The sequence below is a fragment of the Pyrgilauda ruficollis genome, unplaced genomic scaffold (genome assembly GCF_017590135.1).
Source record: "Pyrgilauda ruficollis isolate IOZ18807 unplaced genomic scaffold, ASM1759013v1 scaffold66, whole genome shotgun sequence".
In the NCBI taxonomy this organism is placed as follows: domain Eukaryota; kingdom Metazoa; phylum Chordata; class Aves; order Passeriformes; family Passeridae; genus Pyrgilauda; species Pyrgilauda ruficollis.
The window spans coordinates 41,889-58,702 of NW_024528377.1; the positions used below are offsets into that span (position 1 = coordinate 41,889).

Sequence of the window (16,814 nt, forward strand, 5' to 3'; positions counted from 1 at the left end):
ACAGAAAGTTGCTGGACCAGCCTTTTTAATAAAATCACATTTATTTTTGCGATATGTTTTTACAGTATATATTTGCAACTGGGAATTAGGAGGGAAAATCTGTAGGAATAGAAGCCAGGCAGTACAGGAGACACCTTTCCAAGTCACATTATTTAAGTCCAAGTTATTTTAAATTATTTTTTGCCTTTAACTTTTGTAATCATGTATTTCTCCAGCAACACAAATCAGCCAAGGGTGAGATGAAGAAGCATGAGGACCAGAGGACACAGACGTTCCAACAGCAAACTCAGGATTGCTGAGCCAGGGCACTCAAACATCATGAGTCAGCCTGTTCCTGGCTAGTCATGAGACTGAATTAAAAAATCATGGGCTGTTCTCAAAGCAGATTTGGGCTTCTTCTTGCTTGCCCTTGGATTCTGGTTTTGTTCTATGCCTGGGATATATTTGCAAGTTTTTCTCCATAGATAAAAGGACTAGAAGGGGATTTAAGTCCTTAGCAAAGGGCATTTGAAAAACAAGTCAAATGCTAGTCTGGCAAGAATGGGCCAGTGTGTAAAAAAGGCTTCTACAGAGATATAATGAGAGCAAAACAGGCATCACAGAACATAGTAGGATGAATTGCTTGGCATCCTTACACAACTCACCTAGTATTTAACTGGGGCAAGGACAGGGAGGCTGATGTTTAACCCAGAAAAACACAGGGAAAGCATTTGGGCTGGGAATTTAGTGTGGAAAACAGGAAGTATCAGGACATCAGCGACCTTTTTTGCTAACTTGCAAGAGCTGCAGATTGGAGATTAGCAACCATTTTTGGGCTGTGTGTCACTCAATCTGCTTGTTCTGGCCGAGGCAGTGTGGCCATGGCTGGGGCACAGGATCTCCCGTGGGAGACACCCTACATCTGAAAAGTTTGTGTTCGCCTGGGGAAGGAGCATGAGCACGGTGTTAGTATATCCAGTGTCCATCTTCCTCCTTTATTTTGACAGCCCTGGCAACTTTTGGAAAGCACTCAGAAGCCTTTTGTTTTACCATCTTTTGAAAGAGCATTCACAAGCAAAGTGAGAACACTTTAAAGCCTTTACTAGAATGTTGGTGGTCAGGAGAGAAAGCCTCACTCATGCAAGGGTTTAATACATTGTTTTCTGATGGCCTGTTGTGTTTTGTCTTTGCACATCTTTCATTGCACTTATGCTTGGGGCAGAGAGGACTCTTAAGGAAACTCACTATGTTTATTTAAAGAAGAGAAAAAATCTCTGAGAACATAGAATGTACTTTCTAATGTTCTTTGGAGCTGTTCCCCATGATTACATTAATTGCATTGAACATGGAGACTTTCTATCCTATTTCATTTCATTTCATTTCATTTCATTTCATTTCATTTCATTTCATTTCATTTTTTTAACCTCAGCTTGTACAGCTCCTAGCACAGTTGTCATACTGGGGAGCCTATGTGTGTGCTGCTGCAATAGCAGGAGATAATTAGTGTACCCTGCCCTGCTCCAGATAATGAGTGCATGGACTGCATGAACAAAATCCTGTTGCTCAACACTTCTCATTTGACTTTCTCAGATCCCCTATTTTGAAGATGATATTCCCACAGCCTCACTCTGTGATGCTCTGCAATGTTGCTCTCCAGTGATATCAACAGGAATGGTATTGATCTGAATATATTCCCAGAGTGATCCTTGGAGCAAAATTTGTCGAACGAGTGTTACGTACAAATTCACCTCAACGTACAAAAGAAATTCAATTATCCTCTTCAAAGCAGAGTGATAAAAGGATTCTGGGGACTGGATCAGCTTTGCAAGACAGTGAGGCTGGAAGTGAAGGACAACAGCAGCAACAACAAAATTGAACAAGAGGATGGGGATGAAGAGAGAAAAGAAATACAATATCTAGGAGGCTTCAGTAATTAAAACCATATAAAATATCTGTGCTCCGCAAATTATACAAATTGATATAGTTTCAAAAACCCATTACTAGGACTCCACTATGGGAGTTCAATATATTTTCTACCCTAGGGCTTTGTTCAGCAGAAATGTTTAAGCAGGACGTCTGTGTGCAGGAGCCTGCTGAATACAGTGAAATGGGCTGCTTCATCTTCTCATCCCATTCAGCAGAAATTTAACTGTCCTGTGAAAATATGTCTCAGTACTGCTGGGAACTTTGCATAGAGCCAAAGAGAGGTGAAGGTTTCATTGTAATGTTCCTCTTGCTCCCTGCTGGGTCACTGTTCATTGCACTACAAAGCCCTGTTGCTTTCTGCCACAGAAATTAATTTCATATTTTCCTTTGGAGCAAAAATGGGTTTGGGTTAAATTCTGGATGGGAGAACAAAACCTTTTGAACGGATGTGCATGAACTTTGTGGAAGAGCAAAATGTGGCATCAGGCAGCCGAGTCAATTGTGATGAAGCCAAGGTGATAGGTGTCTGTGGTGGTTTCAGTTTGAAACCAGGCAGAAACACCAATTTTAGTGGTTTTGGTTTGCCATTTAGAGATTTCACCAACTTCTACATTTCCCAGCCAATACACCAAAGAGCTTGGTGGGTTTGGTGCTGGCTAATCACCAGTGCACTCATTTCCTGCTGCGAGACAGGATTAGGAGAAAGGCAAAGCAGGCTCAAAACTTGAAAGGGTATAAAGAAAAATTTATTAACAGTAACTAAAAGAAAGAGTAATAAGAATCAGAACAAAACCTTCAGAACACTTCTACCCTCCCCCACAACCTTTTCTTCCCCACTGACAATGTTAAGAAACAAACTCTAAAATTTCAGTCAGTTTACTACCTCTAGAATAGTCTTTCTTCAGTTCACGTAGGGAGAGAAGTCCCTCTTGTTACGGAGACTTCACAAGAAAAAACAGTTCTCTCGTGGCTCTCTCACAAATAGCAGCCACCCAGGGAAATCTGCAATTGTGAAGTCCCTCCCATTTTCCACAAGGTTTTCCCACAGTTTTGTTTATGGGCCATGTCAGGTTATGGGTACTGTTTTAAAGATGAGCTGTTCAAAGGCAGATTTCTCATTAATCTATCTCTAAAATCATCTTCATCTCTGAGAACAGAGGTCTTCTTCTTCTTCTGGGGGCACAAGACCACTCTTCTCTCCTTTGTTCAAAATTCTCATAGCTACTTTAACATCTGCTTACTTTGGCATGGAGGCCTTTGCTCGATATCAAACTGAACCCTTCATCTCCCCTGGCTTTCATGTGTTACAGGGAAACAGTCTTTTCTCCACAGCTCTAAAAAAGGATTTCAGCCCCCGAGATCAAGGCATCTCCTCATCCCTCCCAGCTGGGACTTCTTCACTGACCTCGGTGTCTTCATGTTACTCCTTTACATGCTTGTATCTTGTTCCTTTTTCTCGAGGGAGGATTGAAGCACTGAAAGAGTTAACATCCCGCCTGGGGCCTGCATTTGGTCAGCCTGACCCTGGTTGGGCTGGGTGCTACAGACAGCAGGAACTGCGGCTGGGATGGAATCAGCCGGGCCAGAACTCGGCAGCAGCACGCCGGCGACGGGGTGGGTGTGTGGCTTCTCCTTCCCCCGCCTGATGGCTGCTGAGGTAGAATCATGCCCGAGCCGGCCCGGCCCGGGGCTGCTCCTGGGGGCTGGCGGACTCGGCTCGGCCCCAGGCTAGTGGCCAGATGTTGGAAATCGCAGCCATGGCCCGGCCCATGGCACTCCCTCCCCTGCCGGGCAGCCGGTGGAGGGGCCTGGCGGGCGCCCAGGGGAAGGGACCGGGCCTGCGGCAGGGCACCAGCCCGGCCTGGCCGAGACAGGGGCTCGGGTGTGTTAGCTCTTTGCCAGCCAGAAGAGAAAGAGGACCCTGGTTTCTTTCATCTTTCTATCATCTTTCATTCACAGAGGAGTGCACAGTGTTCTATTGGCTAAAAGCTTTGTATCACTTCCATTAAGTGTCTCCCATGCAAAACCATGACTTCTCCTTCACTTGACCATAAGGAGGTGTGACAGAGAGCAGAAAGGCTCTGCCAGAGCCAGGCCTGGTTTTTAGAGTAGTAGAACAAACACAGATTTCCTCCATGACAGATCGGAGTGAAGACATTAGTGGCATGGATACCTATTCAATAACAGTGTGCTTCAATTATGAATGAGGCTTGGGCTGATAGATGCTTATTCTTTCCTACCTTTTCCTACTAAAAAGCTTAAAGAAAGTATTTTCCAAACTGCTAAAGAGATTCAGATTCATAACTCTTGTTTGAAAGAGGCTTCTAAATCTCCTTGACAGCTTGGGAAACCTTAGGCCTAGCATGAGACATTTTTTTCTATTACTGTGACTTTCAATCAGGTTTATCTATCTGTCTGCCTGTGTTTTCTCGGGTGCCATAGGGAGATGAAACTGTTCAGAAAGCATTCTGTGGAAACAATTGGCTCATTACCTCCTGCCTGAAAAAGAGGTGAAGGCATTGAGATAGGATTCTTTTCTTAAAGGAGATGAGCAGCCTAGTTTCAAGGTCTCAGTGGGGCTCAAATATGAGTGCACACATCATGGAAGGGTTGAAGCATTGGAAGTCCAAGTGAGTGATTCACTTAGAGATTATGCATTTATTTTCTGAACCTTTTACACTTTGACATAGTGTTATGCTGTATTACCTATATACCCCTGTTCTTACACTTCTACCCTAAAAGGAAGGAAGGAAGGAAGGAAGGAAGGAAGGAAGGAAGGAAGGAAGGACAGTGAATTTGTCTACTCTTTTTTTCCATGTGTGTAACTTAGTACATCTCAAATTGACTTGATTCTCCAGGAAGAAAAAATGTTAGCACCCTTTCCAATAGGAAAAGAGAAACATCCTGAATTTACTGATCTAATTTAGCAATATTCCTTGAGTGTCAAGGTCATCAGAGGGATTTTCAGAAGTGTTCAGCATTACTAGATCTCATTTGAATTTACTCCTCACTTCAAAATTAGTGATGTTAGCCCAGCATGAGAGCTTTAGGAAATCACACTGCATTGATTTAGATCTCACGGGTGGTGATTGCCCTGTAGTGACATCATGAATGTGAATCAGGGCTGGGCACACTCTCAGGGCTTGCTTCAACCAAGGCACAGCTCCTGCTTGGAGTAAGTTGCTGGAGTTCTTTCTGCACTGACTGTGCAGAAACAGTAGGAGCCTTTTCCAGAAAGAACAATTTTTTTTGAGCAGCTTTTCCCAAATATCCAAGACTATGTGGAGTTTAGCTCCCTTCCCATACAGGCTGCTCTATCACATGGGGACCATACTAGAATTTGAGTTTTCAATAGGACTACACTTTTTATGTCATTTACTTGGATTTAAAAGTGTGTTTAGAGAGATTCAAAATGTTCTTTCAAAACTAAAAGAACTGACTTAGAAGAAAATTCTTTTGTTTCAACTCTTCTCAGGGAAAACGAACACAAAAATCCCCTGTAGTCCATCATGTTTCCAAAAAGCAGCTCCTTCACTTTATCAGACACTGTGGAGTAGGTGCTATGTGAGCAGCAGCACACAAAAACTAAGTTTGGTATTTAGAATAAAAATAAATTGTGTAGGGAATGGAGGTGACTTTACTTCTTCGCCCCCAAATAAGGTGTGTGTACCTAGTGTTTGGGTATGGAGGGATGAGTAAAAGGACTTCAGTCAATCCTTCATGTTCACTCTTGACTAGAGTGGAAGGTGTTGCTATTTCACCTGAAGTTCTACATTATACTTACTGATGCAGCTGTTTTTCAAAAAACCAGCATGGGTGCAGTGCTGCTTGGCTTGCAAATGTGACAAAAAGTTTGATATGAAAATATATTTTTCCTTGCATTGGCATGTCTGTATTTTTCAGAAGTTCTTTTACCTGTGGGTATGACAACACAGGGAGGCATTTTTCAAGGTCTGAAATGAAAGCAAAAGCCCAGCTGACAGTTTACACTGGCACATAACCCACTGGAAGTTTGTCAAATGCACAAAAATGCTGGTAGCATTTTGCATTTAAAGGGCCAGATATTTTCAGCAGATGGAATCAGGCATTCTCCACTGAAGTCAGTAAGAGTTGCTAATACATAGAATAGAATTTTGTCCATCTTGAGATTCAGAGTCTGCTTGGGGGGGGTCTGATTCTGTGATTCAGACAGAAGGCTAAAATGAGATAGCTGGGAAAAATCAGGGGAAATAGATGAAAGGACAGGATGAAAGGCAGAACAGGAAAGTTCTTATAACACAATGAGAGAACAAGAAAGATGGTTATAATTAGAGAAATGCTCAGAGCTGGCAATCAAAAAGAAACCATTGAATTGCAAACGGTGGACTTGAGACCACAAGAAGAGCTCCTACCTCAAGAGAAAAACCAGAATGTAAGCCTATATAGGCACCTAACATCTCCAGAAATCAAAGAAATTCATGCTTTGGAGGACAAGTCAGATCTCTAAAGTTGTGTGGGATCCAGTCAGAGGGATAAATATACTTACAAATTTAGAGCTAAGGCTCTCAAACCTTCAGTATTGAGGAAATTTGTGTCCCAGAACTGGGCTGCAGCTAATGTAAGTTAATGGAAAATGACAGAAAAGTCTGGTGAGTCAAATCCTGAATGCCTTGCTAGAACACAGAGAAGGAAATTTGCCTTTAATAATTGTAGGATGAAGACTGCAGAAAAGCCTCAAGATGTTCTGTTATAAACGTCAGTTTTGCAGAAGTAAGTTTTTGAGACAGGCTGAAGAGAGCCTTTTGATTGCACTTTAAAATCTGTACCTGCTTTTACATTATGGCAATATCCTAGAACAGCATCCTGGCTCCTATTAGATTGGTACTGCAGCTTCTACAGTTTTCAGTGTAATCCCTTTCCCATGAAGAAGGCCAGGATAGTGTGTTTACTTCTCTCTAGAGTCTTCAGGTTAGGAAGGATCTTGTGTTTGTCCTGACTGATACTAAGAATATTTCTGTCAAGTCAGTATGTGTGAATCATTTTGGTGGATGTGGAAGAAGTAAAGCAAGAAGATAAACATGTTCAGAAAAACCTTGATACTTCTTTAAAGCCTAGCAGTATCTTAAACTTCTTTTGAGTTGGTTTACATTTGGAAGATGGTTGCACTTGAGGAATAATAGTTTAAAGAATTCTAGTTAAGAGGGGATTGCCAAAATTCAGCAGAGATTTTTTCATGGTTGAAAGGATAAGCTGTCTTTTCCCATGCTGAATTTCCAAAAGAATTGCAGTGCAGTTTGTTCCTGTTTTTGCCTAGCAATATGTCATTAATAGCTGGGGTACTATCAGCTTTCAAGTGCACAATGTGGAAATGATCCAAGGAGAAGAAATTCTGCTTCTGTGACCCTGATTTTACTCCAGTAAAGGAGGGGAAAGAACACAATGCCTCTTGCAACTGCATGCAAGACCTACTTTATAAACCTGTGAAGAAAAACTGATTCACAGCTCTGGTGGAGGAATTGTGGGAATATGGACATCGTGGTAATGAGACAGTGAAGATGTCAAAGACTTAGAAAATAATCCAGAGGATCAGATCTTTAGACAAGTGTTTCAGCCTCTTGCATACCTTAGCCTTCAGCATTTCATTGTTCTTCATATCCCTTCCCTCTGATAATCTTGGGGAATTAATTAATTTCCTGACTCATTTTGCCTCTCCCAAAGGTTTTTCCACCAGAGACAAGAGCTGGCTACATCTCTCAGTTTCACCAAGATGACGAACCATTGTCTCTAGTCTACAGATAAATCTTTTGAGAAGAGGAAAATGTTACTTCCATAAAATAATTCCTGTTCTCTAAAGCATCTTCTCAGTTAAGGTGGAGAGATGACCCTAAAAGGGGAAGAAATATATTGCAGGATGGAGGTATCCAGAAAATACAGGGCAAACTACACATCCTGGACAGATTGGATAGCCTTAAGCCCCTCAGTGGGGCTTCAAGCTCTGTCCTAGATTTCTTCTTACCTTGCTGGTTCTGAAGTTTTATTACCACTGGCTTCCACTTTTTAGAAAGAGCCCCTGCTCTTGCAGAGAGGTTGACAGTGGCTTGTAGGAAAACAAAGTTCTGTGGTACATTGCTAGTCACTTCAAGGACTTTCCCAGGGCAACCTCTATCCAACAGATATTTCCTTCTTTCTCAGCTCCTCATGATCTCACCATTTTCAGACCCTTTTCCTTGCCAGTTTGCAAAGAGGGTTTGAAGTCCATGGAATTTGCAATGTCATTAATTCATTAGTTGCCTTTCAGTACTTAATTCCTCCACGTCTTTGTAGCACTTTCTGTAGGAAAGTGAGACTATTGCACAATGGAGTGTGGGAATGTGAATTTCCAAGTTAACTATAATGAAAGACAGTATTACCAAAAATAATTCAGTGCCTTGCTCTCCTCTGTAAATTTGCAAGTCTTGTTCTGAATCACTCATAAGGGAGGAACATCATCAGCTCTTGTGGGCACTTGAAATGCGAGATTCTACTCCCAGATGTTGGATTCCTGGCTATCTGTAATTACAGGCATGGGAAGAAAAAAGTTTTGGGCGTCTTGTGTTCTTGATACAGCAATTGGTCCTGAGTCTCTGTATGCAGGAAATATTGTTACAAATGTTATTTATTGGTCTTCTATTGATACGTACTTTTTAGGTAATCTTATCAGACAGGTCAATCTGTCAACACATTTCTACAATAACTTTTAGCAGATAAAGGTTCTGATTTAGAAATGTTTGCACACATAAGTAACTTTATTACCAAGGACTGTGAAAGTGATACACATGCATTAAACTTTTCATGAGTGCTTGTAAAATTTGCCTCTTTGTTCTCATCCTAACAATGTCATACAGAAACTAAAATACCTTCTGGCAACAAAAAAGCTATGTTTATATTTTGCTTAGAACACACATCTTTTCTCCAGCACTGCAGAGTAGTTTTGTTTGTAAAAGTCCCTTTAGAGGCTCTGAATGGTGTCTCTCCACCACTCTAGGAGAAAGAAGAGATACCGTTTCTTCTGGAGGACCTCTGGAGTCCCAAAAGTTCTAAGAGCAAGAATAATGTTTTCAGGAGATAATGAAAAATGTGTTTAATCACATGACATATGACATTTCATTCAAAATTCTTTTTCTGTCTAGCACTGACCCTAAATTTCTATGCTTAAGCAAACTCACCTGCAACAGTGGCAGCCGTCCTACTCACCCCCCAATTCACTTTGCATTTCCCAGCTAAACTGTAGCTGTTCCTTATGCAGAGGAATAGATGGAAGGGAAGTCCCCTGAGCTCTTGCAAGCAGGATGATTTTCGCCATCATAATCCTCAAGTAAATTGCATAAAGCTGTTAACATTTTCCTAGGTGATTGCATAATGTTATCGCATAAATGTATTTGTCAGATTAATGTATTTTACACAGCTTCACTAGAAAGCAATATTCGCAGCATCAATAAATGAAAAGCAATGCACTTCATTATTGGTTATAATTTATAACTGATAATTTATATTTATATTAAAATGTGTGGCCCATCACAGTAGCATTGAAGATGTATAAACTGATTTTTGAATGGTAGGCAGCTTAAACAAATTTCTAAACTTTCCTGTTGACATCACAGTGCTGTGGGGACGATGACATGGCAATCCTCACCCCTCGCAGTTAGAGTCAAATTGTCTACTTCATGAACCCATAGACATCTTTGCAGGAAGTCAGGCTTACAGGAATCACTAGTTTTGTTGTGGTCGGCAAGTGACTATTTTATAATGGTAAGAAAAAGGCTCTTTTCTCTACCAATGGAATGTGCATTAAAATAAATCAACCAGCATAATGTCAATGAATTAGCCACTAACATGTAAAGGAATCATACTTTACTAGTTTAATCAGCTTTAGTTGATGGGCTGAACCACAGAAGCTTTGCTCTATAACCAGAGGTTACCTTCAAAATTTACAAAATTACTTGCCAAAGCCCTGCTTTTGTTGTGTATAACACTACAAAATACCTTTGTACATGAAGACATGAGAAGTAACATTGCTTCGATATTGAAAAATTTTCATACTTATCAGTATCTGCAGGATTGACTGATTTGTCTTTACAAATGTGAGTAGAATTTAGATTTTAAAATAAGGCTCTTCCAAAATAATTTATTTCATTGTAAGGTTAATAGAAAATTTCTGTTTAGACTACTCCTAATTTTGGCAAGCTAAGAATATTTCCCCATGAATCTTCAAATTATTTTAGTGTAAGAAGTTGTGCTATGCTTGAACAGACTATGTTTGAGAAGTTTAATGGGAATTGGGTACATTGTTTTGGACTCTCAACACATCATATCTCAAACCAGTTTTAATTAGAGTATAGTTGATGTAAGTTGGTTTTGGTATATATTGGTGTCTTTAAATAGTTTTGAGATGAACTTAGTTATTGAAATTTTCAACCAAGCACAACAGCAGCACAGTGGTGTTTTAAATACTGACTAATGATTTAGGCTGAGTTTTAGCTTTGTGTTTTAGTGCAGATTGAATAAAATATCAGTGTTCAATCAGTGCAGGAGTGGAGTATGTATACACCCAAATTCTGGTCCCAAGCACTCCATTGGCTAAAAGGTGCTTGCTAAATGGTGCCCTAAATTTTGACTGTCATCAATAAAATTATTCTGAACATTGTTTTTGGCTTCCAATCCTACTCCAGCCATGCATCAAGACAACAGTAAATCTAGCTGCACAGCTCCCATTAGTGCATGGAAATACTGCAGCTGCTTGGTAAAGCACTGGTAAAAAAACATGGTAAAACATCAATGTACATTGATGCTGCTGGTTTGAATCTATTTTTAAAAAGTTGGCAGCTGGCTTGATGCTGCATCAGGTAGTGTCTGTCTCTAGGACCTGAAGTCTTATCCCATATTCATGGAAGAGAAGTGACATCAAGGTGATGTGTTTGTGTCCACACCTGGAGCACATCTGTGCTGCACGGTGACCTGGTGGCACTCAGATCCCTTACTATTCAACTTGACTTGGCTGAACTGGAGCATCCGCTTGAGTCAACCCTTCTTGAGTCAACCAGTTTAAAATATTATCTATTAACTAAATAGGTTCAGAGGATCTGCATCGCCATCCCTCAGAAGCAGGTTCATTTGAGCGGGTGCCACACTCCCATCCCTTCTTCCTTGAGTTACTACAACCCCGTTTGTGCTCTCCCTTAGCTGCAGATCTGAAAGTAACTCATCTGCCAGAAGACAGGAAACTCCGCTGGTTAGATTTCGCTTTTTAATGTGTCTCAGGTTTGTCACCCCACTTTGGGGTGCGAGGACACCAGCAGTGAGGTACAGCAGTCCCGGTGCTGTCCCGGTGAGGAGCAGCTGGATGGGGTGGGTGAGGAACCGCGTAAAATGGATGCGCTGCCTGTGACCCTCCCAGACCCTGTGACCCTCCCGGACCCTGTGACTCCCCAGTGCCTGGATCTCTGCCTGAAGCAGGTGACACCAGCCGGGATCCTGGGCATGGCCGAGGATCCCGGGCGGCGGGAGCGTTCCCTGGGGCGAGCACGGCCCCTCACGCCATGGGGGAGACACTGGCGGGACGGGGCGGGGCGGAGCGAGGGGCGGCTGCCCCGGCTGGCCCCGTGAGGACAGGGACGGGGAAGGGCAGAGGAGATCCACCGGCTGGGAAGGGGAGCGTGGGTCAGGTGGAGTGGGAGCGCTTGGCTTGGAGCAGAAGGCCGGGATCTGGGGGGAACTGGGAGGAAGGTCTCTCGCCATGCTGAGGGGCGTCCCTCCCTCACCCCAGGACAGTCCCCAGTGGACACGCTCGGGGTGGGCAGGAAAGGGAAAGGAAAGGAAGCCGAATCCCCTGTCCGTGCTCTCGTCCTTTCCTTTTCCCCTATCCCACTCTGAATCCCCTGTCCCTGTTCTTGTCTCTATCCCTATCTCTGGCCCTGTCTCCTATTCCTCTCCCTCTCAACTATCCCTATCCCTACCCTTATCTCTATCCTCTACCCCCTTTCTCTCATTCTCCCTATCCCTATCCCCATCCCCATCCCCATCCCTCCAGATCGGCGGAAAGTGAGTAATGAGTCCGTGTCCCCAGCAAAGAGGCGAAGAACTTGCCGAGCACGCCGAGTACTTGTGTCTGCCCGCTGTCCTGCCGCTCTTCCTCCCGTACCGTTGTTCTGGTGCCGCCACTCCTTTTCTTTTTAATTATTTATTTTACTTTATTTTTTCCCGGCTTTCCTTTTTTATTTATTTATTTATTTTATTTTTTTTTAGTTACTTTAAAAGATCATTTTCTTCCATTTTTCCACGGAGGGAGGGGTGGCTGGCTGGCGGGTCTGTTGCAAAAAGCAAGAGAGAAAAAACAAAACCAAAAAAGCCAAAAAAAAAAAAAAAGGGAGAAAAAAAAAAAAAAAGGGAGAAAAAAAAAAAAAAAGGGAGAAAAAAAAAAAAAAAGGGAGAAAAAAAAAAAAAAAGGGAGAAAAAAAAAAAAAAAGGGAGAAAAAAAAAAAAAAAGCAAAAAAAAACCAAACCAAACAAACAAACAAAAAAAAACTTCACTCGGATCTGAAAGTGGCAGGAAAGTGCCTGGCAAGTTGCAGGGATGGAGCTACACAGCTTGCAGGAGGCGTTAAAAGTGGAAATCCAGTGTCAGCAGGTAACAGAATGAAATGCGGGGGCGGCCGGCCGCGCCGTGCCTCCGCTCGGGCTGCCAGCCGCGGCGATGCATGCTCGGTGAGAGCCGCGGTGAGAGGCTCCGTGAGAGGCTCCGTGAGAGTGTGTGTGAGAGCCGCGCTGCCGCAGCGGCCAGGGGAGGGGTTCGCGGGGGGCGCGGCGGGGACCCCCGGCTCCCCGCCGCAATGGCGAGCGCTGCCCCAAAGTACTTTTGCGGCTTGTTTGGCTGAGTTTTTTTTTTTGTGTGTGTGTGTGTGTGCTGGGGAGATGCGGAGTCAGCGCTGCAGTCCGTGCTGCTGTGAGTGTGAGTGAGAGTGCGTGTGTGTGTGTGTGTGTGTGTGTGTGTGCTGGGGAGATGCGGAGTCAGCGCTGCAGTCCGTGCTGCTGTGAGTGTGAGTGAGAGTGCGTGTGTGTGTGTGTGTGTGTGTGTGTGTGTTGGAGAGATTAGGACGAGACTTGAATATTTATGAGCTTTGCTTGAAACTGACTCGCAGTGTTTACTTGCCTCTTTGTTCCTTACCCCCCTCCCTCCCCCGTCCACACACATACATACATTTAAAAAAATCCATTAAACTTGAAACAGTTTCTAATTCCTCCTTTTTTGTGGGGCGATTTTTTTTTTTAATAGAAACTAGTTGCACAGATGAAGCAAGATCCACAGGTAAATGCAGATCCTTTTTTTTTTTTTCTCTTCTTCAGTATTTTATCCCTGCTGTAATAAGCGCAGTTGTGCTGGGACAGCAGGATGAGAAACTTTATCAGTAAGAGATCTCATTTTGTAGTCTGCACTGAGCTTTCTTGCTAAGGAGGGTGTTTTGTGTGTGCATGCTTCTGTACGGCTTCGGTGGAATGGTTTTGCCTTTGAACAATTTCTAGCTCGCAAGTTTATTCATCACGGGGTTAGTTTGCACTTTGCCTTTAATATGCGTCTTGTTGCCGTTTTTGCAGAACGGGGATCTTAAGAAACAAATCCATGAAAGGCAATCAAGAATAGCAGCTCTTAATGAGAAACAAGTAAGGAACAGATCGATTCAGTTGTGTTTGGTTTTTCTTCTTGTTTTTATGATGCACTATCTAAACATCCGAAAAGTGTCTGCGTTAGCTGAAAAATACTGGCGGCAGGGGATATAACATCCATTTTCTTTTGCATAGAGTCAGAAAATGCATGTTTTGATAATGAGGTCGGATTCTCTGATGTGTTGCCGGGGGAAAGAATTATTTCAGTACTAGTAGTAAAAAGATAAGCAGTAGTTAAAACGTAAGAAAAAAAAAGAGGCGTCCATTTTGAGTTGGTCGACATGTTTTAGGAATATGGAAAATTCTCCTGTCTTGGGCTACTTTGTGCACTTCTGTGTAATGTGCAGAGCAAGAGTTGGGAAGGAGGAGGCTGGAGCCCCGTTTGGAGCCATTTCTGGGTTTAATTACAAAACTGATTTTTATTGATCACTTTATTTCTTTTTTTTTTTTTTTTTTTTTTTTTTTTTTTTTCTTCCCCTCCCCACTTGCCTTTCTCTTCCCTTGGTCTGATCTGACGTGTTGCCTTTTGATTCGAGTTCACTTAGGCACTTTCACTTTTTTCTACCCCCTTCCAAAAATACGAATAAAACCAGATTAACCCGTTTCAGCAGCCAGGGAGAGGGGGAGGAAAAAACCCACCAAAACCGGAGGAGAGAAACAAAACAAACCGGGAGCCTTCCTCCTTGCCTCCTCCCCTTCCCTCTCCCCCCGCCCTTCCCAAAGTTTCTCATGGCTGTTTTTGTGCCGGGGCTCTGCCCGGGAGGAGAAAGTTGAGGCGCGGGGGCTCAGCGGGGCTCAGCACCGCGGACAGCGCCGCTCGCCTTCCCGCTCCCCCGGCCTCTCTCCCGCCGCTTCCAGCGCGGGAAAGACGGCTGGAAAAGCCAGCGGGGGATCTGGCGGCCCGAGCCCCCCCTCTGCATCCCGGCGCTGAACTTTGCGGCCGGCCCCCGGGTCACGCCGGGCGGTGCCGGGCTCGCCGCTGCCCGGCCTGAGCGCGGCCTCCCCGTTCAGCACCGCCGCTGGGGACAGCGCCGGGCCCGAGCCGCCCCGCCGAGGGGGCGCCGGAAGGCGACGCGTGTTCTTTCCCCCGTCCCTCTTTTTTTTTTTTGGTTTTTTTTTTGTTTTTTTTTTTTTTTTTGGCGTGTGTTCTGTTTTGTTTTGCCGGAGTTGTGCTCAAAAGTTGCAAAGCGCCCGTGTGCTGCGTGCCTGCGGGCGGTGGTTGCACTGCCACCCTTGTTCTCCCAGTTTATTGTAATGAGAATTGGTCAGCACTCTCAGTTTGGTAGTGGAAGCTTCCATTTTGTGAGGAAGGGGTGTTGGTTCCTCCTAACATGGAGAAAAGTCTGCGGAGTTTGCCGGTGGGGGATGGGGCCCCATTCATGCTGAACATTACCATTTTGATTGCTTTGATGCCATTTTTGGAGGGGGGAGGGGAGAGAATACCCTACTCAGCAGAGCACAAAGATGTTTAATCACTGTATAGAATCAAATCAGATAGTTTCTTTTTAAAAGCAAATCTGACACTACATGATGTGTAAGGGCTGTTAGTCCTTGTTTTGCAGTGTAAAACAGCAAATTGTTAACTCTAATACTACTATATTGGGTAGAACCTTGTTGTGTTTTTTTTTTTTTTTTAATAAGGTAAAAGCCTTTCCTGCAACAATGCATCTTTATGTGTTGTTTCTTAAATATCAAAATAGTTTTACTGTTCTAAGTAGATATATGGAACATAGATTTGATAATCTCCCCCTATATTGTAGCAACTATTTCAAGGCTGTTTAAATTTTTATGATCGCAGTAAATGAGAAGCTATTTATTATATGTCATGTTGGAATTTAGATAAGGCAGAGAGACACATTTGAAAATTCAGTTTGAACATTCTGATTCAGCTTGGGGAAAATGGTTTTTGCTAAGCTTGCACAGCATATTTATGTATAATCCAAACTAACCAATAAAAAATTCGTGTATATTTATGACTTGCCATTCTCATAATCTTGTAAATAAATCTATAGACCATGAAGTAATTAAACATAAAATACCTAAATTCTGTGAGCAGCAAATTTGGCCTAGCAGGAAACATCATAGTTTTTAGCAAAACTTTAGATTTTTTTTACTGTTTTCAACATCTTGTGCAACAAGAGCTCATAATTAAGAGCCTGGCTGGTGGTGTGGTGTCCTTGTGCTCCAGGCTGCCACCTCCAGAGGTCTGCACTGAAATCTTTCTCAGGTCACAAGTGAAATGAGTTTGGAGGTCTTAGCTTGTGTCCAGGTCACAAACCCATTGAGTAACTTTGCAGGCTTGCTATAATTAGTAGTTGCTCCTTAGGTAGTGCCTTGTAAATGAACTTTACATCATCGAGGGTACAGAGAAGGAGCAGTGAGGACCCCTGAGACCACAGATGGGCTAATGGTGGAGCTGTTTGGTCGTCTCATGCCCCCACTTCCATGGAAACACCAGTGTAAATTTAAATAGGCAGTTCAAGTAGGGAGGTTATTTTTACATATGTATTTACATTCCTTCCTCCTTTATCCCCCCCAAAGATTTGTTTAGGCACAACAAATTCATAATTCAATAATGTATACCTTTGATTTTGTGTATACTGAATACAAAAGACCCTAAAATTGCATTTCAATTTAACCGCATATGTTAATTGATGAAACAGCAAAACAAACAAACAAAAAACCCCCATCTACACTTGTTAGGAACATAGCAGGAGTGAATGTTGTCTCCCAGTTCTGCCCCTATTCATCACTTTTCATTGTAGTTGGCTACAATGGCATTTGTGGCAATGTGTACTTTTCTTGAAAGTTACAAATGAAGACAAGAAATAACTGAATGACAAACTCAACTTTTGAGGGAAATTTATGAAGTGGACTTTTATGTGCAGCTGGATTTAAAGTTGCATCCTAATTAAGGATCCCTGGTTAGTCACTGATGTTTCCTTTATGTTGGTGGGTTAGAGAAATATAGAATTTAGTGTAGTTTTAATATTTTTCAGTGTCTTCAAATAAGCACTCTAGATCCATCATTTTCATTACAGGAAGGCAATAGCTTCAATCAGTTCTTAGTTTGGCATCCAACTCAGAAAGACAGCTTAGACTTCTGTCACAAGTGCATCCCTCAGATGCTGTGGTTTTGATTAATTGTCATCACACTTGAGAATGGGTTACCTCTTCTTTAACAAGATATGATGTGTGAAGGCTCCATTAGTTAGTCCAGTGGTTTTACACCT

General features: G+C 42.8%; 1 protein-coding gene across 1 annotated transcript in view; it reads left to right on the forward strand.

Annotated features, from left to right (window-relative positions):
- Window positions 1-12,493: 12,493 nt before the first annotated feature.
- The window catches only part of PHF21B (PHD finger protein 21B), a 156,278-nt gene continuing 151,957 nt past the window's right edge, over window positions 12,494-16,814 (forward strand). Inside the window, exons 1-3 of the mRNA XM_041484496.1 lie at window positions 12,494-12,547; window positions 13,193-13,225; window positions 13,513-13,578. Coding sequence (XP_041340430.1) covers window positions 12,494-12,547; window positions 13,193-13,225; window positions 13,513-13,578 — 153 coding nt within the window. The remainder of the gene's footprint in view (window positions 12,548-13,192; window positions 13,226-13,512; window positions 13,579-16,814) is intronic.